General features: G+C 41.6%; 2 protein-coding genes across 3 annotated transcripts; one reads left to right on the top strand and one right to left on the bottom strand.

Annotated features, from left to right (window-relative positions):
- The first annotated feature begins 2,086 nt into the window (after nucleotides 1–2,086).
- Nucleotides 2,087–7,060, top strand: gorasp2 (golgi reassembly stacking protein 2). The gene is made up of 10 exons (XM_082512910.1): nucleotides 2,087–2,278; nucleotides 3,004–3,084; nucleotides 3,193–3,396; nucleotides 3,473–3,559; nucleotides 3,652–3,782; nucleotides 4,088–4,220; nucleotides 4,485–4,611; nucleotides 4,705–4,812; nucleotides 5,182–5,304; nucleotides 5,700–7,060. The coding sequence occupies exons 1-10, from the start codon at nucleotides 2,216–2,218 to the stop codon at nucleotides 5,972–5,974; spliced, it is 1,332 nt and encodes a 443-aa protein (XP_082369036.1). The 5' UTR covers nucleotides 2,087–2,215; the 3' UTR covers nucleotides 5,975–7,060.
- A 3,975-nt stretch (nucleotides 7,061–11,035) lies between these two features.
- On the bottom strand, nucleotides 11,036–23,983 carry LOC309693562 (serine/threonine-protein kinase tousled-like 1-B). Of its 2 annotated transcripts, XM_082512908.1 has the most exons (22): nucleotides 23,468–23,983; nucleotides 21,596–21,717; nucleotides 20,894–20,962; nucleotides 20,690–20,728; nucleotides 20,497–20,572; nucleotides 20,354–20,397; nucleotides 20,184–20,273; nucleotides 19,856–19,936; nucleotides 19,637–19,729; nucleotides 19,121–19,231; nucleotides 18,400–18,536; nucleotides 17,980–18,171; nucleotides 17,730–17,796; nucleotides 17,477–17,574; nucleotides 17,030–17,111; nucleotides 16,838–16,929; nucleotides 16,653–16,742; nucleotides 15,681–15,850; nucleotides 15,416–15,551; nucleotides 14,145–14,256; nucleotides 13,944–14,051; nucleotides 11,036–12,713 (listed from the first exon to the last, which is right to left on the bottom strand). In XM_082512908.1, the coding sequence occupies exons 1-22, from the start codon at nucleotides 23,592–23,594 to the stop codon at nucleotides 12,564–12,566; spliced, it is 2,286 nt and encodes a 761-aa protein (XP_082369034.1). In that variant the 5' UTR covers nucleotides 23,595–23,983; the 3' UTR covers nucleotides 11,036–12,563. The 2 variants fall into 2 exon arrangements, with proteins under 2 accessions (XP_082369034.1, XP_082369035.1); XM_082512909.1 differs by lacking the exon at nucleotides 20,690–20,728 and having other exon boundaries at nucleotides 23,468–23,981.
- Between the last annotated feature and the right edge of the window lie 139 nt (nucleotides 23,984–24,122).

Genomic DNA, 24,122 nt, shown 5'->3' with positions numbered 1-24,122 from the left:
AAAGATAAAAGCAAGTCAGTTATGTGGATCTCACCACTAGCCTGTAGTAAGGCAATAATGTAAGCTAAAGTCAATAAAGCACTCCTCCTTCCAAAGCAAAAGCACTGCCCTCTGCCCTGTAAAGGCTGGGAAATAAAAAGCTTCATTATACACTGCAATTCAAAGCAGCTCAGTGTAACAATAGAAAAGTAGCTTCAGGGGTAAAGACTGAACTCACGTTTTAGCCCATGTATTCATGTTAATGCAGAAATGCAAAACTACATTGGAAGTAAATTCATGATGTAATTAAAATGTGTTTATTAACAGTTTTGCACGATAACATAAACCAAAAGAAGCCACACATGCATGAATATGTAAACCTGCATATAAAGTGAAATAACCAATGAGCAAAACAACAACAATATAACATAAAAAGATTATTACAGCACGGTGCATTACCACTGTATTTATCCACAGAGTGTCACTGCATGCGCAAAGTAAGAATTAAAAGAAGTCTTGATGTAATTTAGAGGAGGCTCCCAGTTTATATGAAATTTACTAGCAGAGCCATTTAGAAAACATCTAGCTCTGTTCTAATTATGACCTTTTTTTTTTTGAGTGCATGTCAGATTTATTGTGTATGAGACAGAGGAGCCTTGCAATAAGATTACATGTCTTTCTATAAGAGAGAAACAGGGAATAACCTTCTTCACATGGGCGGGGAGCATGAAGCTATTTACAGCTCTACCAAAAATGGCGATTGAGGGTGATGGGAGGAAATGTTATGGCCAAGCTTGTGGCATGCATACAGCCTCCTTTGATCTTAAGTGGGCTGAACAAGGGAAAAAAAACCTGTCTGCCACTGTAAAGACGTTTAACTACATATTTAGTCATATTTAATATTAAAAAGTGCAATTTCAACAGTGCATCTCAGTTTTTCTGCACGATGAAGAAATGCTGTAAATGAAAGAAATCTGTCAGCACAAATCAATAAATGAGTAAAATTGCAGAAAAAATTCTGTTAGCTCATTGCCCAGGTGAGTAATTCACATTCATTCACAAAAAACGGAAACAGGAACTTCTCTGTGTTTTAAACATCTTTATTCACCTATTGATTAATTACTTTGGTGCAGTATGAATGGCGGTGGAGGAGGTCTTAATCAGTAACATCCATTGGATTGGATGACTGCCCCCCCCCCGGGCGCTATGTTTGACACCCATGGTGTACAGAACCATGAGTGGACTGAATGATGGACGTGTGAAGAGCATGTGAATGATTAGAGCTGAGGATTGTTTACATCTGTGTTTGAAGATATTCTAGTCAAGTTTGCTCTCAAGAAGCAGCAACTGTGTATTAATTCAAATTGTGTAAGTACACATCTTGGGGATATGGAAGATTAGTGACAGAGCTAATATGAACCATAATTAAGAACTTTACAAAGTATTACAAAATGTGCCTTGATAGATATAGGAACAAACAGCAAAACTCAGTCTATTTTATTTAAATATTTATTATGTGTGAGCAGGCTATACACAAATAAGATGAACTTATTTTAAATAATTCTAAATGAATCAGTGGTGTGAGTTTCTTGGTCGACTGCTTTTTTTCCTGTTTTCTGTTTGTTTGTGGGGGGGGGTTAAGATAATGAATTTCGCAGCTTTCACTGAACCAGTTTGCACACAAAGATTTTTACAGGTACATTTTAATGATTTTTGTAGGTTAGGTGTAGTGAACTAGCAGAGCATGAACGCTGCCTGCATTTGATAAGAGACTTGTAACAGAGATAGATTATAGGAAGAAGTTTTAAATGAGGACCGGTTTCTTAACCTAGTCACACAACTTCATACAAAGGCAACTAAGAGTGCTGAATAAATCTAAATGTATGTAATTTGATTAAAATAAAATAAAATAAAATTGTAAGATTAAAAAGGCAAGATATATGTGACAGTCATTTTGCAGTTTTATCTTTCTTTTAAATGTGAACGAATATTCGTTTAGGATTTTATGTGCTGCTGTCTGTCACTATAGAGGCTTGTTAATATTAATTAGCTATTACCGACAGGAATTTCAAAGTTTTGAAAAGGCGTTGTTTCCTGCCACGTAATGACGCATGCGCATCAGTTCGCTTGTCGTTTGGCGACGTGTACCCGGTGAGTGGAAGTACTAAGGATTCTTAACTCGCTGGGTAACAAGCGGCCTTAAACCAAACTAAAAAGGCCTTAAAAGAGCAAAAGTATGGGTGGTTCGCAGAGTGTGGAGATACCGGGAGGAGGCTCCGAGGGATACCACGTCCTCCGGGTGAGTTTGTAGCTTCTATAGCCTGCTCTTAGCTCTTAGCTTAGCCTCCGGTCTGAGGCGAAGAATTCCTGGTTGTATGTGTTGACTTGAGGCCGGGGATGACTGCCGGGGCCTCCAGTCCAGCAAACCACCACGTCTGGGAAATGTGTAGTTTAAAGCTGTGTCAACCCAACACGCATCTTTAATCACGGTGTCTGTGTATGCCTGCTGCTCAGCTAGTTAAATATGCTTGCTGAAAGCAAAGAAACCGTAGGGCTAGTTGATGCTACGTCGCTAATTTGAATGACAGCTGCCAAGCTAGTTTTAGTAATAGACTCGTTATCAGACACTTATCTTGTGCACAGGGCTTTTTACCCTGTTTACATATGCTTAGCCTTTGATTAATCGACCAGTGAGCTAAAATGAGCATTTAGTATTTGTCGTCCAGTAGTGGTAACAGTGATATCAAAATAGCAAACACAGAGGCTAGACTTGATAGCATGAGTGTAGGATGAGTAGGATTGACCCCCATCCTGATTATGGTTTTCACACAGTGGTATTTGTATACAGGGTAACTCAGATCAAAGGCTGATTTGACGTCTTTGTATCCTAGAAGTTGCTCATTTGTAAGCCAGTTGAGTCATGACTAGTTTGCATGTTGATCAGCGCGATTTATTTGGAGGAAACTTGAATTTCAATAAAGCATCACAGCCTAGCAGCTGAGGATATCCCTCATTTTCATACAGGTTCAAGAGAATTCGCCTGGGCACCGGGCAGGGCTGGAGCCTTTCTTTGACTTCATCGTCTCCATCAACAACACCAGACTGGTGAGAAAATGCAGCACTTGCAGCTGGCAGGATGAAATAAGAGCCTTATGGAAGGCTACAGTTCACCGTTGCCCCTTTCTCTACTTATGTTTGTTTCATTTTCTGCAGAACAAGGACAACGACACGTTAAAGGACTTGTTGAAAGCCCATGTCGAGAAACCAGTGAAGATGCTAGTTTACTCCTCAAAGACTCTGGAGCTGCGGGAGGCGACGGTGACCCCAAGCAACCTGTGGGGGGGTCAGGGCTTGCTCGGTGTCTCCATTCGCTTCTGCAGCTTTGAGGGAGCCAATGAGAACGTGTGGCATGTCCTGGTAGGTAGCCACAAAGGTTGTGTGTTGCATCATCTCCGTCTGTGTGATACAGCAGTAATTTTTCTATGTCTAATAGGAAGTGGAGCCTAATTCCCCAGCAGCCCTTGCTGGCTTGCGGCCACACACTGACTATATAATTGGAGCCGATACTGTTATGAATGAGGTTGGTTACCCATACTTATCTTGGTTCTTGCTGCTTTCACTCAATGTTACTAGTTCCTGAAGATTTACCTTCTTGTCCTCCTGTTTCTGCAGTCCGAGGACCTCTTTTCTCTAATAGAGAGCCACGAGGGGAAGGGCCTGAAACTGTATGTGTACAACACAGACACTGACAACTGCAGAGAGGTTGTTATTACACCTAACACTGCCTGGGGAGGAGAGGGCAGGTAATACACAGACTCCTGTTGGAATTTGTGTATTTTCAAAATAAGCGTCCTATTTATTTGCATCTGACATGATTAAAAATGGAAATGCATAAATATTATCAGCCAAGTAAGGTCAGCTATTTTTATTAATGATGATGTCCTTGAACAAATGAGCCAAAATGAGAATAAATAAAAAGGCCGATTTAAATCTCTTTTTAAAACATGAGCATAAAGGTGGTAAATTAAAGGTCTCAGACCAGGTGGATGTCAAATGATTTTCACTGGGGAACACTTTATATTCTCAGTGTTCTTCTCCCCTTCTCTAGCCTTGGCTGTGGGATCGGCTATGGATACCTCCACAGGATTCCCACCCGGCCGTTTGAGGAGGGGAAGAAGATCAGTTTCCCTGGAACTTCTTCCAGTGAGCCTGTCAGTCCACTGAAAGACGGATTTACTGAGGTCAGAATGTACACATTTATTTAAAAAACAGGGCAGTTTAAAGCTGCTTAAGTATGACTCTGTTGAAACTTTTTGTACCTGTGTCTTGGAGTTTGTGGGGCTATAAATCGATACCCACTATCAATCGCTTAAATTACTTGGTCTATGTGCAGGTACGGCATTGGAAGGGTTTGAGTGTTTGTTTTCATTTAGCATGCACACAGCCTGTTGGAGAGAACAGTTATGTTTTTCAATAGATTCAATGAAAATGTCTACCTTCTGCAGGTGCAACTTTCAGCAGTCACCCCTTCTCCTGCTGCACCTGCAGTTCCCTCTGGCCTTGAAGGGTCACTGTCTGCCCTGTCAATCAGCTCCTCAGCCCCACCCACCATGCCCAGCGAGCTGCAGACAGGTATGTCTGCACTTTCACTCCACCAGTTTTAAGTTTGATACACGGCAGGAATATTCTCATCTAATGTTTAATGTCTCTCTTCTTCCAATTCAGGTTTGCCTACAGTCCCTCTTCTGCCCACCTCCACTAACCCCTCACTCACCCCTCTGCCTCCGCTGAATCCTGCCACTGCCGGCTTGAACCCAGCCACCACGCTACCAGGTGATTTCAGCAAGGTTCACACCCTTCCTCAATAAAGACACAAGTCTTTGTGTACACATTACACACATTCAGTGAACATATTCATGTTGACGTTTCCCACACTCAGAATGACTTTCCTTTACAAAGCCTCATCAACTACCCCCTGCCCTTTCTTCTCCCCTGAGCCTTCTTTTTTTTGCTCACATCAGTGGCAATGGTGCTTTGTTATTTCTTTTGTTTTTTTAGTTGTGATTTGTGCCTAGTTTTACCTTTTAGAGTGGTTTACTGCATTAAAGCTGCACGCATTCTGAAGAGCAGTGTACATAAGACTGAGGAAGTCTAAGAACATGAATGATTATGGTGGTTGTGTGGATGTGTTTGCATTTCTAGGTCTGATACCCCTCCCAGGTAGCTTAACAGCGCTCCCTAACCTTCCCAACCTGCCAGTCCTAGATCTCAGTGGTGTGTCACTAGCAGGCGGCAGCACCTTACAGCCACCAGCAGGGATGACAGGTGGGTAATGAAGACTTTACTCCAGTCTTTGCTTTTAAGCTTATGGAATAAAGGATCAGTTTAGTTTTTGAAAATGAAATATTATTTAATTACTACCAAACCAGGGAAGAAGTCTTGTGGGTAAACTGCTTCAAGTCTGTTCAGTGAGCAAAACGCACTGTTGCATTTAGGCAGCTGAGTGTGATCAGGAGATGGTTTGTAGTCAGATCGTGATGGTAAAAACATGTTCATGCCAGCGTGTGTTGTGACCCTTTATTTCTCCAAATCTCTACAGAGCAGCTAAAAAGAAGGTGAAGTGAAAATGTTCTGTGTTTGAAAAGTTAACTTGAGTTTAAAAAAAAAAAACTAACATGAAGGAGGCACCTCAGTTATCCTCTCTTATCTGTCTTCAACAGTCCCATCTCTGGCTCCACTCCCACCCCTGAACCTTTCAAACCTGGCCACGTTGCCTCCTCTGCCCACCATGCTGCCCTCCCAGCTGCCTCCTGTCCTCTCTCAGGGTTTGACTCCCATGTTGCCAACTTCCACTGCCGCCCCTCCAGCTTCAGTTACTGTCACAGCAGCACACATGATTAATCCAGCCACCGAAGCCACAGCCCCCACAGAGGCAGGATCCACGAGCACCACGGAATCTCCAGCACCTACGGAAACAACACTAACGTCGTCATAACGTGGGAAATATGACTCCACTTCCCGTCAAACTTAAACACACCTGGTTTGGCTTATCCTTCCATCTGTCATTCTCCGTGTTTTCTATTTATTTGGCTAAGAGTGAACAGACGCATCAGTTCAGACACAGAGGTCAGCATGCTCACGGGCAAGGAAGCTTGTGTGGATGCAGAGAACGGAAAGCGCCTGTAGACTGGTCTGACTGCTGTGTCTGTATTCCCTGATGGCCATAACGCAGAGGAACTGTTAGCACTGCAGCTTGCCTAAGCTACTGCTTGCGGAAGATGAAGTCTACTCATTCATTTGTAGTTTACTTTTCACTTCTGCAGTTAGACAAGGCAAAGACCTCTGAGATTTCCGCCTTTCTTGTATGGAAAACCTCTCTGTTTAAGTTTTATATAACAATTTATGTTAATGGATCTGGATGATAAACAGTTTATTGAATTGCCAACATAATAAAGATAAAAACCGGGATTACAGCTGGAAGTAAGATGTTAAATGAATTAGTCCAGTCCAGAATGGAACTCACCATACTGGAAGAAATCAGACCATAAACCCAAGAAAAGAAATGTTTGTGCTGCTGAATAAACAAGTAAACAAATCCTGAGTGTGATCAACCAACAATTTCCTGTATCTTTTTTTTCTTATTAGTTAATAGAACCACCAGTCAGTAGATTAATTTGAGTCATATGTATTCATTTTTTGTTGCTGTATGTCTCCACCCAATGAATGAATCTGCATTATTTTGCACCACCTTTGTGTTTTAAAATTTATTCCCCTTGTGTGTCTCCTTGTATATCCAAAATCTGTACTTCATACCATCTCAACAACACCGAGAACAGTGAGAGCCCGAAGGCCGTGCCAGAGGATACAGAGGTTTACAGAAACACGAGCTACTGAGTAGAGTGTGCACTTGCTGCTGGATACATTAAACTTGTGAGAGGTTTTTAATGCAGAGCATATCTCCTGGCATGGTCTGAGTGGAGTGGCAGAGCTGCAGTATGGCCACAAGGTGTCACTGTAACAGAACTTTCTGAGAATATCTGCAGTATGTACAGGGCACGCAATAAAGCCAAATTAATTTTAACAGCTGCCTTTGTGTGTCAATTTATGTTGTGCAATGTTTGTTGCTACTAGTGAAAGCTACTTTGCACTTTCAATGTCCCAGATAGACAAAAACAACATGATGAAGATGGCCAAAAAGAAAATACAAGAACAAACAAGGTATTATGGAAAACTGGGCTTGTGTATGGGAAGCTAGAAGATTCAATATTCTGCATCTAAGCAGCATTTCAGAAACCCACAGAATAAATATTTGGGGAACAAAAGAAATTTACATCTGCCTAATAATTCAGTTGTAAAGCAAACATATACGAGGTGCTAAAGATTGCAGTCACCAGAAAACATGTCTTTCAAAATTTGATACACTTTTTCATAATTTTTAGACAACACCACATCGAAACAGTTTTCACATCATACACACAACCTGGAAAAAAACAAACAAAAAAAACACTACTTCTAGTTCATCACACACCTCATCAGAAAATAAAAAATGTGAAGTCTGCTCAGCCTTGTGTGGTCGTGTCACAGTGATCAAACAGTCTTTTTCATATTTCAAAAATGTGAAACATCTGTATACAGTAAACATTAAAGATTCTCCTATTAACACTGTACTCTTTAATAGCAGAAAACGTTATGGTGACCGCTGGGAATCTGATGTGATTGGGTTGTACTTTTTATCCCACTTTTCTCATTTTCATTTGAAAAACAAGACAAAAGCACGGTCCTTCCAGAAGCAATTCTTACCACTCAGCAACTGTTCTGAAACACCTCTGGACAGTTATGTTGAAGCATGACTTAAATTAGCTTTAATTCAGTTATGGAGACATAAAAACAGAACATTTTTAACAGAGCTCATCGGCAGACCAACATCATCAGGCTATACCAGCTGTTTGCTGATCTATCTGTATCGCCCTTTATAAGCATTTAAAAGTGAAAAGATAAAAAGAAAGGTGTTGATGTTGCACAGTTTGTTCAGTGCAACTGGTATCAGTGTTAAAACTGTATAAGTTGGGCTCTAGTATTAAATCTCCAATCAAAATGCTTAAAAACAAAACACACACAGACACACAAAACTTGCTAATTGCATCAAAATGAAGTGTTAAAAACCTTTTCCACCTTTTTCAAACATCTACTGGTTCAAAATGTTCCTGTAAATTCTTCAAATAGCACCTCTCCTTCTGATAATATACATGTTGAATATGCATTGCATTGCTGGTCTCATAAGACTGCAATCTCATCTGTTTACACATTTTACAGTCTTGTGCAACGTAATTATAAGAATTAAATTTAAAACATCTTTACTAGAGCAATGCATGTGTCTTATAAGACTTGCAAACACTTGGTATTGGGAGGGGAAATGGAAAATTCTTCTAAATGAAAACACGTCTGTGAAAAAAATGGATACATCAACAAGTTACATTTCTGCTGAAATTTTTTAAAAACATCTATAAAACATCCCTCCTCTTAAGTTCTTGATGTTGATCTTCAATTCGCCTTTGAGTCTGTGCGTTCTGATCCAGCTCATACCATCACACCATGAGCCACAAGTGTGAGCAACCTTGATTCATGTGAAAGGAAGAAAAGAAAACATCCGTACTGTAAAAATATTTTGATTCTGCCACCTGTGGTTTCTGTTGTGTATCACAAGTACAAAATGTGTTGCAGTGAGTAAGAATGTGGTTAGTTTTGCAAAAGGAGCACATGAGCGTGGGGAATTGTAAGTAAACAGAGGATAATTATTAAAGGCTTTGCTAAAAGAGAGACTGACTGAATAAATAGGCTCAGGCTACAACATTTCCTATAGATAATGAGAAATTTGTGTTTGAGAAATGCAGAAAAAAGCTTTAATAAAAGCCTGAAAGTGAACAAAAACTCCAAATGTGTGAAAATAATGGCAAAAAAACAAAGTGAATTGAACTTCCTCCAGGTCCTTAATTAGGGGGAAATGACATCAGTGGTTATAGACGCTGCAGATGTATGTATACTGGTATAATACTCATACCTAAAATACTTATATTTTTAATATATATAAGCAATCACATACCCTATTCTTATGTGTAGTGATTACTAAAAACCTATTTTTGGCATTTAAAAGCGACTGTAGTTAGAAGTGACAGTAATTGTGGAGTGGAAAAGAGATCCTGCACATGCTTGAAACTTACCGAGCTGGAGGTTTATAAAAGGCAACGATACACAAACAGAGCTAATAAATCTGATGAAGGACAGCATGTTCTGTCTTTGTGGATACACACACTTTTTAGTTCTGTATGTTCAGTTTTATGCACCTCCCCCACTGATGCTGGGGGCCAAGATTAACCTAAGACATTCTCAAATTAACCTTGTAAAATTCAAACTGATGGCCTTCAAAATAAATTGTATGAATAAAATATCCATATTACTACAATCCTTTCTTCCCTCCATACCTTTTAACCACATTCAGGTGAGATTGTAATTGCACACTGTAACACAAGCCTGCTACAGCATTAAAATACACTCACCGGCCACTGTGTCGGGTACCCCATGTCACCTGCTTCTTTATCGGTTTTCTGCATTTTATCGGGGGGGGAATCATATTTGATAACTCCAAAATCTTGTATTGTCCTACAATTGAACTGTAGGATTGAAATTTTGAAACAAAACTGAATTGTCAGAGGTCAGAGGATAATGGACAGGCTGCTTTGTGCCGATGAGGAAGTCAGATAACCACAGGTATGCAGAGAAGCGTCTTTAAGCACACAAAACACAGAACCCGGAGGCAGATGAGCTACAGCAGAAGAAGAACACACCAGGTGTCACTCCTGTCAGCTAAGAACAGGAAACTAAAACTTCACACGTGGCTTACCAAAACTGCGAAGCAGAAAACTGCAAACACACTGCCCAGTCAGAAGAGCCTTGATTTCTGTTGCGACGTTCGGATGTTAGGCTCTCAATTTGGCATAAAAAACATGAACGCATGGGTCCATCCTGCCTTGTACCAGCAGTTCGGACTCAGTATCGACTGCTGAGTCGATACTTGCCTGTATATCATTACTGACCATGTTCATCCCTTTTATTACCAGTGTATCCATCGTGCCTGTATAACACACGTCGCAAAACTCAATCATCTCAAACTGGTTTCTTGAACATGACAAGCTCGCTGTCAGCAGATCTCAATCTGTTTGGGATGTGGTGGAACAGGACATCGTCATCTTGGATTTCAGCCAATAAATCTGCTGCAGCTGTGATGTCATCATGTTAATGTGGACCAGAATCTCTGAGGAATGTTTCCAGCACCTTGTCAAATCCATGCCACAAAGACTTAGGGAAGTTCTTAAGGAAAAACTGTCTCCATTAGTGTAACTAATGAAGTGACTACCAAGTTTTTATATCTATCCATCTATCTATAGCTACGCATACATAAATATAAATATCGCACTTTCTTTGGCAATTACCACATGGGTGTTATCGCCTTCCTCCAGTCTCCATCTTGTTGCACTTCCACCAAAGTTACATAACCCTCCACAGGAAATATGGGTCGCACAGCAGGAACTAGTTCTTGTAGGGCAATCTTTTAACGACGAAGCCTAGCATCAGATTCCAAACATGATATGGCTTTTACTTTACTAATGGATGTATTTCTATTAAAACATGTTTTGCTGTGTGTACCTGATATTTCACACCGTTCTGTTCAGCAGATGAAAACAGAGGGCGGTGTGTTTGTTTCTTTTATTAAACTTGAAACTTGTTATTCCACTTCCTCACTTGCTTTCACTTTCACACAAGCCATGGGAGCTCCTCTCCTGCACTTTAATGCTCTTGTAATGTTTCTGAATTGATGTTGAGTTTCTCTGTTTGTTTTTTACCCATATGACAGCTAACATTTCAACAATCAATTCAGGATAAATGTTTAAATTAAAGCATTATTTTTATCAATCCCCTTATCACTTGCGGCACATAAAATTCTTACCAATCCGGGATCCACGTTGCCTACATTTGTGAGGGCTTAAAAGGCACAAAACCATACAGGTAAGTGTTTTATTTAGACAATGACAACATTTGGATATATCCACTCAAACTCTAGCCGCAGTAAATCTTGCTGCAACCGCAGCCAACCTGGAGCGTGCACACTTCTGCTGGCATGAACATTTCTCACTACACAGCGCACTGGGCCTTTGCTCTATAGGTCTGTCGGACTTTTACATCAAAATAATCAAAAAATGTTTTGTGGGTGGGAAATAGACCAAAAAAAACAAAAACACAGAGGCTGAATGTTGGTGGCAGAAGAATGTGTTGCATTCCCTTGAACAGCACAGCGGGCGTCTTATTTTATAAGAACAAACAAAAAAATCCTCTTAACACAGTTCAAGTATGCACATATGCGAGGTGAAAATCATTCACAGACGTGTTACAAACTAAAAGCGACACTTATAGCAGCAAACTGAGAACAGCTTTCAGGAGGAGATACAAATTAAATGGAGCTAAGTGGTAGCAAGGAAAAGCCTCAATATTATTGATCTGCTAATGATTGACGTCTCCTGCACGCGAAATCTACAACCAATTCTGCGTCCTGATGACAGCAACAGCTGATCCAGCCCCCCGCCCCCTCTTCTTCAGGAGAGCTAGCGGGCGGGCGGGGGGTACAACATGACGGATTTTTTTACCTGAACAAAAAACGATTAAGACAGATTCACAGATCCACTTCCTGTAGACCTCAATTATGTTGTAAAGCAACAAAAAGGAGGATAAAAAAAAAAAAAGTAAATGGAAGTGAAATTTGATGAAGCGGGAATAAAGCCCACATTGCAGTGCTAAAAGCCAGCTAGGAGACCAGATGAAGGTAATCTGGATTGGAAACGCAAACTGAATCCAGAAATATGTAATTTTTTTCCTTTTTTTTTGTTTTTAAACATCAAGTCTGATAAAGGTTACGTGGTCACTTCAGAGTCCTCGTCTCAGATCACTTTTTAAGTTAATCCCTGTGGGGTGCAGATAGGAGGCTACAGGTAAAGTCATTCGGGCGTCTCATTAAAATGAATTGCAGGTCGCCTCAAACACCGGTGCCTCCTCTGCGTGTCCGTTAACCCCCATCTTCTGACCCCTGCTGGTCAGCGCCCTCATTAGCATCGAGACTGTAACTGCAGCGTTATGTTGACGTGAGTTTTAGCCACCTCATGAGGTGTTTTATTACGTGCGTGTGTCTACATGTAGATGTATATAGAGCTACGAGAAGGGAGCAGGTCATTTAATGTCTTTTAAGGAGTTAATTCCTTAAACAAATCCTCTAGATTCATCGTCGTCGTCTGCTTTCCGCTCTTCTCCCCATCTATTCCTTCGCTTTATACTCCGTCTCCTCTCTCACGTAATTGAGTTCAAGAGCATGATCAGCCTTTACTTCCTCTCATTTTTCCATCTTTTCTCCTGTTCTGTTGCTAATGTATCCATTTTAGCAACAGCTCAGGTGGAGAAAAAGAAAAAACAAAGATCCACATCTACTAATCGATGAACATTCCTGCCTCAAGACTGGCCAGACGGTCCCATCAGAATGTTAGTCAGTAGGTGGGAAGAGATGAGGCGGAGGGCTGCAGAGAGCCGGAGGAGTTTGAGCGTCTCATGTGAGGGAGGAGGTAGGTGTCCGAGCACAGCTGGTGAACGTCGTACCTATCCTCCTTGCGATAGGCCAGACAGCGGCGGATAAACGCCTGCAGAGCACAAAAGAGCACAAATTAAAATGATAGGAGACATATGCTACTCTACCTTTTGTTACTGTTTGCCACTAATTTAGATCCTATTTATGAAAAGGCAATATTATCAGCTGCTTCTCCAGTAAGTCTCTCACAGGTGAACTGCGGGTGGCTGGGTATTCTTATTCTGCTTTTAACATTTCTCCACCATCTATAGGCTCTCATTTGAGTGTCACTCCAGCTTGCAGCAAATTTTCAGGCCAGAACACAGACTACTGTCAGCTACTTCAGCTCTGAAATTTGTAGTCGGAGTCTAGTGTAGGACGAGATCCTCTCTGGAGAAACAGCTGAATGATATCAGGGTAGGAAACAAGACGTGATAAAGGAAGGGGCGTAGCTAGCAGCTAGCTAAAGAAATACTAAAATGAATCATGTGTGTCTGGCTGTCCCACCCAACTAAAGTCGAGGAATAGGAAACTACTGGTTGCAGCTGACTCAGATGAACGAACATGTGTCAACGTGTCGCTGGACTGCCAAACTAAATCTCTGTTAATTATTAACACATTAGTGTGCAGCTGTAGCCAAAACTGCAACACAAGTCTCACCCTGCTTACGCTTAAAAAAAGAAAAAATCATCTTGAAATGTGAGAAACTAAAACCAGTGAACTTTTCTGATTTCTTTCACACCACAGACAAATAGGTCATTACATTTGTGTTAAAATAATATAGAAGTTTATCTCTTCAACTACACAAGGTTTGCCTCGATTTAATATCTCTAAATTTCGCCAGATGTGATTATTTACTGATGGACTGTTTCATGTCACTTTGGGTTTTACAGGATTTTGCATTACTGTCAAACAGCAGATCCATTTGTCAAGTATTGAATTACCTGCGCCCAAAACAGACGTCCCAGCATGGTTATTAAATCTATGGATATTCCTTTTAGATGGGTGTAAAATATAGAAGATTTTATCCACAGCGCCCTCTATTAACTCACCATTAAGATGCTATGTGGTTAAAGGTCATTAGGAGATGCCATTTACAGGCTACTTTTCAGTCCCGAGTTTCAGCTTTATTGCATTAATGTTGAAATATTGCATCACTATGAACATAATGTTCGTGCAATTTGAGATATCGAGCAACAGGAGTAAAACTAAGCGCAAGCAGCATCCATTTTATAGCAGCTGTATCAATAAAGGTGACGTAAATGCCCTCGTGTGTCTGTAAACGTGTCTGTGTGTGCGTTACCTTTGCCTCTGTGCTGGCCTGTGGTTTCGCTGGGAACTGGACCTCTGTGGCTTTGAGGATGGTGTTTTCCTGGAGGATGTCCTGCTGTGACTGATTGTGACCAAACGGCTGTAAAAACAAAACACAAGATTCAAATTCAAAATGTTCATGTCACTTCATCTGACATTGGATGTTGTGGTGCATGGTGTTACGATGCGGCACCTTGCGTCCATAGAGGCACTGGAAGAAGATCACTCCCACAGACCAGACATCCACCTTGTTGGAGATCTTAGGTGGTTCCTTCCCCACCACAAAGCACTCTGGAGGAAGGTACCTAAATACAAGATTAAGCAAACAGATTTTTAAAAAAAGGACATCGGCTATCAGATTAGAACTATATGACATTATCTTTAAAAAACTGAATTGAGCTGCTTCCATACGCGGGCAGGTCGGTAGAGGTGTGATCTCTCCTGGCACAATCTACACACTCAGACATACCACAACTACACACTTGCATACAGAGCACCAGCTGTTCGACAAGAGGCCAAAATTTGGGGCTTTGTGCATTTTTTTTGTGCTGCAAATTTATTTATAAATAAAACTATACGCTCTGACTTACAGAGGACTAAAAGTGCTAAAATGAATTTTCAATTTGTCTCATTAATCTCGACCAAACCAATTTGCTCAGGAAGACAAAACAGTAAAATCAATAAGACATCACTAGTCAGTTAGAACATAGGATAATTATATAACCATTCACTGAGTGGTGAGGGTCAACAGGGGTTTTGAAAATTGTGTGCCTGGAGCAGGCTTTCCTTAGTGGGTACGATGCATTTTGATCATTCGGTCAGTTAATAGCTGGCTTTCGCAATGCATTCTGGGATACCTGATGGTCCACATCACCACTCCCATCAGTCCATTATTTGAGACATATGCAAGGTAACCAATCAGACGTTGACGAGCTGTAGCGACAGTTTAAACGATTTCATGCTGCACTGCAGCACACGAATCAGGAAATAATTACAGTGAAATACTTCAATGTTTTTAGATAATAAACAAATATTTTCAATAATTATTGATAAATTTATTTATGATCTATTTATTTCCTTACTTTCAATTGAAATTCATTTCTGACACATTTACATAAATAAATACATCTGTGAATAATTATTTCGGCACTTTTAGCCCTCCACTGTTTCCTTCTATGCGATAGCATGCTGCATGTGACATCTTTGTTATTGTTCTTCTCATGTGGGTAAGTTCAGGACTGTAACCTGTGCAGATCCATACTTGACTCTATACCTACCATATTTCAGTCACAATTCACCGTACAGCTTATTAGTAGCGCAGAGACACAATTTATACACGACATACGCCCACAGATTTAGTGCGCTGTCTCTTTCAGGTAATCTGCAATCATGGGTTTAACCTGTCTGTCAGTCTGGGAAGAGTATTAGCGTGTGTGTGTGTGTGTGTGTGTGTGTGTGTGTTACCAGTAGGTGCCCGCTCCCTGTGATGTGAGATCCATGCCGTCAACACCATAGTTGTCATCGTCCATTATCTTGGACAGGCCAAAGTCTGTGATTTTGATTTCTCCACATGCTGTACCATCCACCAGCAAGATGTTACCTAATTGCCACAAACGCAGGAGATTCAGTAAGTGTTTAACAATCAGATATCCTGCTTTAACAGTGAAACACTAAAAATCGTTAGAGGAACAACAATTGACTTTGATTTCATGTCAAACAGGAGACTAACCAGGTTTCAGGTCGTAGTGGATGATGGGGGGTTTGATTTCATTGAGGTAGCGCAACGCGCTGACAATTTGCATGACAATGGAGCGTGCCTCTTTCTCTGACATTAGCTTGTTTTGTTTCAGGTAGAAGTCCAGGTCATTTCCTTCACAGAACTCTAACACCGTGCAGAACCTAACAAAGACACATGCACATGGTTACATACAGAGGAAAACAAACAAAAAAAACAACAACAAAAAAACCCGATGAACAAACAAGACGAGAACAGTCTTTGCAACTTCAGCTTGTCATCAGTTTAGTGATCCTTAAGTAGCTAGATACACTGATTAACCAGTATACCTTTCTCTCAGGAGATGGAAAGCCTAGAGGCTAAGAAGAGACATTTCCTTCCCCCATATGTAGGTCAGAGGTCAGGGTCAGGACTTTGTGCTATTTAATGAGACCGATCTCAGTTTCCAGCCATGTAAGCGAGCTGCTTAGTTATCCAAGGAACACTTTGCAAAGTCGGTACAATATGAGCAAGAGTAACCTCAGAAATATTTAAACTGTCTTTCTGGACAAACATATAATGCCCTCATTTAGGTATGTGAGACTGGCTGCCACTTCCTTTAAGCACCCTCCGAGTCTGGGTGACTACAGCTCATGTGCTGAGTTAACACCCACAGACAGAAGTTAAACCTTCAAAAAATAACATCCATTGTCAGAGCACGTTAACACTGAATCATACATTCCACTGTGATTTTCTAATCTGATACCACCCTGAACTGGAGCCTCGAGGCACAACACAAACAATTCATGCATTATTTGAATATTTACTGGGTTTGGTCTTTGAGAAGCTTCAACACTAACTAGTGTGCACCATGCTGGTTTACAGCCATTAGAAAAAAAAGTTTTTAACACAGTGCTAAGAGAGGCGCATCCTGAGGATATGTGAACCCAGCAGGGCAGCAGCTGGCAGATGTCACAGGTCACTCACGTGTCAGTATCCAGGGAAAAATAGTCATACAGTTTGACTATTCTGGGATGGTCCAGCTGCTTGTGTATCCGGTACTCCCTGCATGCATGCCTAGAAGGGAAAATGTGTCAAAACAGCATGTGTAAATAGGGAAACATGTTGTCTTTGTGGACCTCAATTATTTTGTGTCTGTGGATGAGACCTACTTGTGGTAGTTCTCCTTTTTCTCCTCTCTCCAGTTCTTGTTGAGCTGGTGGATTTTAACAGCAGCATAGCGCTGCTCAAACAGGTCAAAGGCCTGCACGTGAAAGGAAAGCACACTCAGACATTTTGTCTGTAAACATACATACGCCCAAAGAGAAAACAGGAAAAGCGCAGTCCTTCCACAAAGACAATACCTTATAGACTTCACTGAAGCCGCCCCTGCCCAGCAGGTGCAACAGAAGGTACCTCTCATTCAGGGTGGGATGGTCTTTAAATCTGAGTGAGAAAGATGCTTAGTGAGCAAAAAAAATTAACACAGCATAAAAAAAATACTAACCATTCATACATTCAGGATGTGTGAAGTTTCTATTATATCATCTGCCTTGTGATACAGCAAGTTTCGGTGCCAATGAATGAGGAATTAACCTAATGAGTACACAGCTGCTCAAGGCAATCACCAACTTCTTTGTGATTTATATTCATTATGTGACCACTTGATGATTTTATTACACATTAATTTTGTTTTCATTCATCGGCTCTACTAAATGACCACTGTGGAAAATAATACTAACGCTCATCCACAGTCACGTCTTAACTGTCAGTAAACAAGATCCTTCAGCGGGGTTGCCGAGTACACTTACGCTGAGCTGTCCTCGTTGTTTATCCTCTTCAGCTCTCTGATATGAAGGTTCCTCACCCTCTCCAACCGCTCCAGCTCTGCTTGGATCTCTGCCTCCTCCTGGACAACCATGAAATTCAAACATTTTACAGTTTAAAAGCGTTTCACTCATAGTTATGGTCAAATTCTGCTTTTAGCAGAATTTTAACAATGTTTTCACAAACAGTTGGTTTATTAGCTGATGCTTTTTTTCCTTTTTTTTTTTTAACACTCACCTTCTTCAGATGTCCAAGGCGGAGCTTAAAGATTTCCTCCTGCTCGTGGTACTCAGCGAGGGTCAGTCTGCCAAAACACATAGAAATCGAATTTTCCTAATTCCAAATGACACCACTGCTAACCACGGCTTTCAGTAACTTTAAAAAAATAAATATTCAAAAGTGAAAGTTAAAACTACCCATAGAAAACAATGAAGAGAAGTTTAGTATCATTCTCACAGACAGCATATACTTATTTCATTGTACTCACAGCTGGGGCAAGGAGGGTTTCAGGAAGGGGTCAGAATCGTTGCCGTTAACCACCTTCGTTTTGCGCTGCTTGGGCTCAGATGCGGAGGCCACAGAGAGGGAGGGAGCTGCAGGGTTTGGAGGCTTCCTCTTTGCCAGCAGCTTCCTTTGGCGCTCTATGTCCTCTCTCTGCTGGTTGATGCCCTCCTGCTGCCTGTGTAGAAAGAAAGGCACAAACAAGAAATGGATCATACGGCAAACACTAAGGCTGGATATAGACAACTCATCGCTGTTTATATTCTTGGCTGTGAAGTGAAGCTTGCACAGAAAAATCACTTGTGAAAAAAATGGGTTTTTTTCCACAAAGAATCCAAACACAGTCAACTATAAATAATAGTTGACTGTGTTTGATTTAAAAACAAAACAAAAAACAACACATCACTTGATCAGGTTCTGGAATGCGTATCCGTCAGTCCACTGCTCTGTGTAGGATGCTCCGTGTCTGACGGTGGTGAAGTGGCCGAGACGGAGGCGATCCTGCATGCTCTTCTCGCGACATGACTGCTTCTCCTGAGTGCTCTGTGGGCAAAAACAAAAAACACAACAAAAACAGGCAGGCACACAGTTAGAACAATGGCTCTGTTGTTGAAGTATCTTAGCTGAGGCTTGATACGGTTTTCAATTCAAGCTAAGGACTCTAGCAAAATATTCCAGTGATGAACCCTGATCAATTACCATGCAGACTAAAAGCAACGTTTAAATATTATGAAACAACACAACTCTGAACTAAGAGAGGTTGTTTAAACACCAAGTCCTTCCACCACTGTGATACTACATTTATCTCAGTGGAATCCAAATGAGAACAAGTGGCTGGTGAAGATGTTCAAAAACCTACCAACCGAAACACGCTTTTCTTTCTCTCAGCAGCTGTACAACCACAGCAAAGCTAAAACACCAGAGAACACTGGACTAAGAAATGTATTTTTCTTTAATGTCGTCACCTTTGCAAACAATAAGCTTCACGTTTACTCAGTAAACATTAGCTAATACATGGTAACACACTCCTGCATCATCTCCTCTTTCACATGTTAAAGAGAAACGATCAGCTTTAAATGTAGCATGTTGTTTTTTAGCCAAATGTATGTATGTGTATGAAAACACACCTTTTCTATGAGCAGCTTCTTGCTCATGGTGATGCACTTGTTGAGTCTCTCCTTGTATTTCTCCAGGAGTTTTTGCTGTTCATCAATCTGCCGTCGCAGGTCACAGTTAGCCTGTTAAAAAACAAAACAAAGAGGAACACAATGAAAGACTGTTTACATGTAATATAAACCTAGTGTGATTTTGAAAATCTTGGTCCACTACAATCATGCCTACTTGCCAATCAATCAACTGGACATGGCAACAAAAACCTTGACATATGGTCTAGATTATTTAAAATGATGCTAGCCAGCCAGACCAACAAGTTTAGTTTGGATCCATCTTCATGTAAACACTCAGTCAACATAAATGTTTTACAAGTCAGAGCCAGGCACTAAAGGCACTTCCTCTCCTTTGAAAGTAACCCTGAAGATTAAAGCATACTGGCCAACTGACTGATATGGAGACTACAGCCCCATGCGATCTGAACAGCCGTCCATCCTTCATCAACTGCTGATCAACACGGAGATCTAACTCACCCTGAGCAGGTCATCTATTCGCCCTTCTTTCTTTTCCAGGTCCAAACTTTTGTTGCTCTCCAGGGCAGCGAGTTTTAGGCCCGTCAGTTCAGTCTAAAAAAAGCCAAATAAACAGACACCAGTAAGAGACGACAACTGCCTGAATAAAAATTTAAAAAGAAGCAGAAGAAGAAGAAGGAAAAGGAAAAAAGCCTCATCATGTCAGTGTGTAATTCTTACCTGGACACATTTGCTTGAGGAAGCTTTGAGATTGTGCTCTCCAAAGCACAGACTAGTAGGTGAGGAGCTATTCTGCCGGATCTACGCACACAAAAGTTTTGTTATAAATATTAAATTTACAGACGTTTACTTGTACACAATGCCAATAATCGATCGAGTAAGTCTGATCCCTGAGCAAGACTTTTAGAGGACACATGCTTATTTGCAGCATCATATTGTTTTCTTAAAGTGTACTAGAGTAGCTTTGGAGAATTCACAGTGCTAAATAATCCTTATTTGGCTGACACTCGACTTTGGTGAAGCCCCAGTTCATCCCTCAAATACTCACGATGGAGCCTGGGGCAGAGTGTGAGTTCTGCGGAGAGCGGCGAACTGATGGGAGACCTCTGACTGGACTGGAACCATTTCCACCCTGGAACTTTGAACAGAGGATAAACTTAAGACTTAAGAAAGAGGTTCGAAATGATAAGAAGAAAGAGCAGTTTTTGTAATACTCACATCAAAATAGTCACTGATCTTGGGCCCACGTGTCGAGGTCTTTCCTGCAAAAACAGAACAAAACAGTTCAAATTCAATGTCAGCCATCAATAACCCCCCCCCCCCCCCGAATCATGCTGCTTTAACGCAGACATCCACCATACCTTGACTACTCTCTGAATAGGTATCAGCTTTCCTTTTTCTCCCTCTGGACGACTCAGAGTGCTTCTTCTCCGGAGTCTGTAAATAGATATGAAACAAAAAAGAAAAGCATGAATCCCCTGTGTTTTATCTAACAAGGCAGGATCTTGTGGTGGTGTTCAGCAGGAAAGAGCAGCAGGAAGGAAGAGTACATACTGAGTAGGCAGGAGAGCTCCCTCTTTTCAAATCAGAGTTCTAGAAAGAGAAAAGAGGGAGAGGTGGAGGTAGCAGGAGAGGCAGAAAAGAAAGAGTGGGCAGTGCAAGGAAAACACTGACAATATGGCTATGCTTATAAGCACATATTACTGTGCATCTCTTTATTAAGTGGTGTAATATGCTCTGACTGTATGTGAGTTTCACCTCTGACTCTTTGTCACTAGATGATCCCAGACTTCCATAGCTGTGGTTAGAGGATTCATTAGCCAGACCCTATTCAGAGCAAGAATTCAAACACAGAGAACAAGAGAACAGTCAGCACAAGTCAGCTATTCAAGTTCTATAATGATCACTAAACGTAAACAGCAGTAAAACAAAAGCTGAAGGCAGGCGACGCGGCTGGCTCATCTGACAGGAATCTAGTCTCTGCAGTCCTAAGGTGTGTCACTTGGATCTCTTCCAAATCATGAACATTTCCAGGAACTATGACCTCCTTTTTAGGAAAACAGGAACTTTTTTGCCTGCTTTTCCACTAGCAGGAACACGTGTTTGATTTTTACTTCTGGGATTGTGACGTAGCGCTTTTTGGCAACTTCTGATCATGGTGGGAGTTAGCCATTGCTGCTTTAACTTCCGTAAAGCATGTTTTCTACAGCTAGCAAGTACCAATTGTCAACTAGATTGGATTGGCAGTTTTTTTCCCCTTACACACTCAAGCTAATTTCTCATGTAGCTCCTACAGTAGGGAAAAACAAAGGCATTTACAGCTCTGTAACGAGTCAAGAAACAAAGACACACAAAGGGAAATTTTCTGAAGAAGTTTTTGTGCACTAGCTAACTGTTTTTGAGCGAGACATATGAAAATGGAGGCTTTATTTATTTATCTCTTCTTCTGTACTGTGTTACCTTAGCACCGCCGCTCATGCTCCCAGTGCTGCCTCCCGTGTTGCCGCTGACAGCTCCTGTAAACCTGGCCTCCAGCAGCTCCTGTCTCCTGGGGTCCAGGCTGTGCAGCTCCTCCATTGGGCCTGGAATGACGACAAAAGCACAATACAGTGAGACGCTTATATTATCACCCATAATCGTGCTATACAGAATTAGAGCAGAACACACTGCTGTGAAAAAAAAAAGAATAAAAATACCCAAAAAGAATAAAAACGAGCGCAGGAAAATACATAAGCCGACAGTATCAGGGATGGGATGAGGAAAAATTAGAAGGAGAATAAAAATCGAAAAATGCATTTCATTCGACTGGGAAGGAGGCAGCCCTTCAAAAGACGTGTTTGCAATATATATGCTGGAAATTACAGCAGCTGAGTGACACTGTAAGTACAAACAGAAAGCATGGAGGTCATTTTACACCTAGAGAAATGGGACGAGAACAGACCGCGCTGGCTTGAGTCTGCCAACACAAAAATTGTCAGCTGGCCCATCTACAGTATTGTTTCTTTAAAAGTTAGCCTGTCACACATCCTCATTGCACTGTCCTCAAGCAGTTTAACATTTCAGGATTTCAGTACTTCTGAACATTTGCAGATGGAGGAAAAATAACAAGTTGCTACATCACTCAAAAAAGAAGCAGACGGCAGCAGTATGTCTAATTGAAATGCTACACGTGTGCATCAGTTCTCCTCACCCTGTTGAGTGTATATATATATATATATATATATACACACACACACACACACATATCTCACACACGCTCAGTCAGACTGGGCCTAGAACAACCAGTTTCCCAAGTGAGAGGAAGGCTGGTCTTCATACTCCCTGCTGTATGCTGCAAGTGTTTGTTTCCTTATTGGACATTTCCTGGCTGTCATCTTTACACAGCTTCTGGCACAGGGGCAAGCCTTAAAAGGCATAATGGACATTATGAAACCTTTGTGCAGTCAAACTGGGAGCACAACAAAATATCAATAGTGTGTAGGGTTATTTTAGGACAGACAACATTTGGGTTAAGTGATCTATAAAGCTAGACCTTCGTGTTGGGAGAATTATTTTGTCTATTTGGACATTATTGTTATTGGTCTTGCGTAAAAAAAATATTTTAATAAAAAAAATAGTCTTGAACACGTATCCTATATCGGTATGGTACCTATTACGCATATTTTGATACGCATATTCGGACTAACTTCGTAACATCGTCGCTGTCTCAGTAATTTTCCTCTGCCCTATAACTAATGGCCTTAGCTGGAAGAGTCTAAACGATTGCTGATATTTGCCCAGTTTTGTCACATTACATCCAGCAACTCCGAGTCACTAGTAAATAACATCACGTCAACAACATAGCAAAAGACGTGGAACAACAAATGCGCCCAAACTGGTTTAAAAAAGTGCAACCCACGGCCTGTTTGGCAGTTCAAAGTAGCGGGGTCATGCATTACAGCGCATTAATGGATGCATGCATAGCTGCGTTGTTTAATATTCCACTAGAAGCTGTTGACAGGATGTTACAAACTGCTACAAAAACACTGTTTTCGGATCGACGGCGATCGAGTGACAAGAGATCACGAAACATGACAGCGAAACAAAACGAAACAACAAGCTAGCACTGCCTTTGTGCAAACACGATAGCCCGTTGCTACTTAGACTGGCCATCAACTGAACTGACAGCTGACATTTGGCTTCCAATTCACGGCATCACTGAACTTGACATCCATTTTTTTTACTTGAACAAACGCTAGCTCGACACGGCCAAAATAATCCACTTCTCGGGGGGGAAAGAACGCACTTTGGGGAGAATGCGAGCGGGTCGTGCACTTGGGTGAGCTGGTGTACCTTCCTTGCTCTTTGCGGTCGCCGTTATTTGTGGTTGAGAAATCGTTGGGGACGAGGAGAGCTGCGACCAAGATGGCGTCGCCTCCAAACTTCCACCACCACTTCCACTGTTACTTTGGACACTCATGAAGCCACTTTACCGCCGTGAGGAGCCAGCGTACACACTGCCGTTCGCGGAAATCCCGAACTCGCGTTCATGGTTCTTGACACCTGCCGTCGCCAAACGGGCCGGTAAACGTGAGTAACTCCGTGGCTGTCGGAGTCGCTAGACGTCTCGCATTTTGTGCTCCGTGCGGGTCCTGCGGAGGAGCGGCTTCTTTCGAGACTCGTTGAAACCGATCCAACGTAACCTTTGCATGATGACCGCACGCGCGCCTGTCAGCATCCAGTTCGCGAGCGGAGCTTTGATTCTGGTAGGCGAGGCTATCGCGAGGCTCGCGCGCGCCTAGCTGCGCGGTGGGGGGATGGCGTGACACCGAAACAGACACTGATCTGGGATCATTTTACCCTCCTCCAAAGTAGCCCGAGGTTCACCGGAAGGCGCTGCTCAGCGTCGACCTGAGAACAGCTCCTTGTTTTGGTGAAAACAACAAGCACCCAAAAAAAAATGGCCGAAAGTTCGTGTCTGCTTAGATAGAAGGAAGGGAAAGATAAA

The sequence above is a fragment of the Aulonocara stuartgranti genome (assembly GCF_965226115.1).
Source record: "Aulonocara stuartgranti genome assembly, chromosome: 18".
Taxonomy (NCBI): domain Eukaryota; kingdom Metazoa; phylum Chordata; class Actinopteri; order Cichliformes; family Cichlidae; genus Aulonocara; species Aulonocara stuartgranti.
Note: the sequence above shows the minus strand (reverse complement) of the source record. Positions and strands in the feature narration are given on the sequence as shown.

Excerpts from the sequence above, each read along its gene's own strand:
- gorasp2 (XM_082512910.1), top strand. The coding sequence starts at position 2,216 with ATGGGTGGTTCGCAGAGTGTGGAGATACCGGGAGGAGGCTCCGAGGGA. Across the intron at positions 3,397-3,472 it reads AGAACGTGTGGCATGTCCTG|GAAGTGGAGCCTAATTCCCC; the intron begins GTAGGTAGCCAC and ends TATGTCTAATAG. Across the intron at positions 4,612-4,704 it reads GCCCAGCGAGCTGCAGACAG|GTTTGCCTACAGTCCCTCTT; the intron begins GTATGTCTGCAC and ends CTTCCAATTCAG.
- LOC309693562 (XM_082512908.1), bottom strand. The coding sequence starts at position 23,594 with ATGAGTGTCCAAAGTAACAGTGGAAGTGGTGGTGGAAGTTTGGAGGCG. Across the intron at positions 17,112-17,476 it reads AACAACGAGGACAGCTCAGC|ATTTAAAGACCATCCCACCC; the intron begins GTAAGTGTACTC and ends TTTCTCACTCAG. Across the intron at positions 15,552-15,680 it reads CCACTACGACCTGAAACCTG|GTAACATCTTGCTGGTGGAT; the intron begins GTTAGTCTCCTG and ends TGTGGCAATTAG.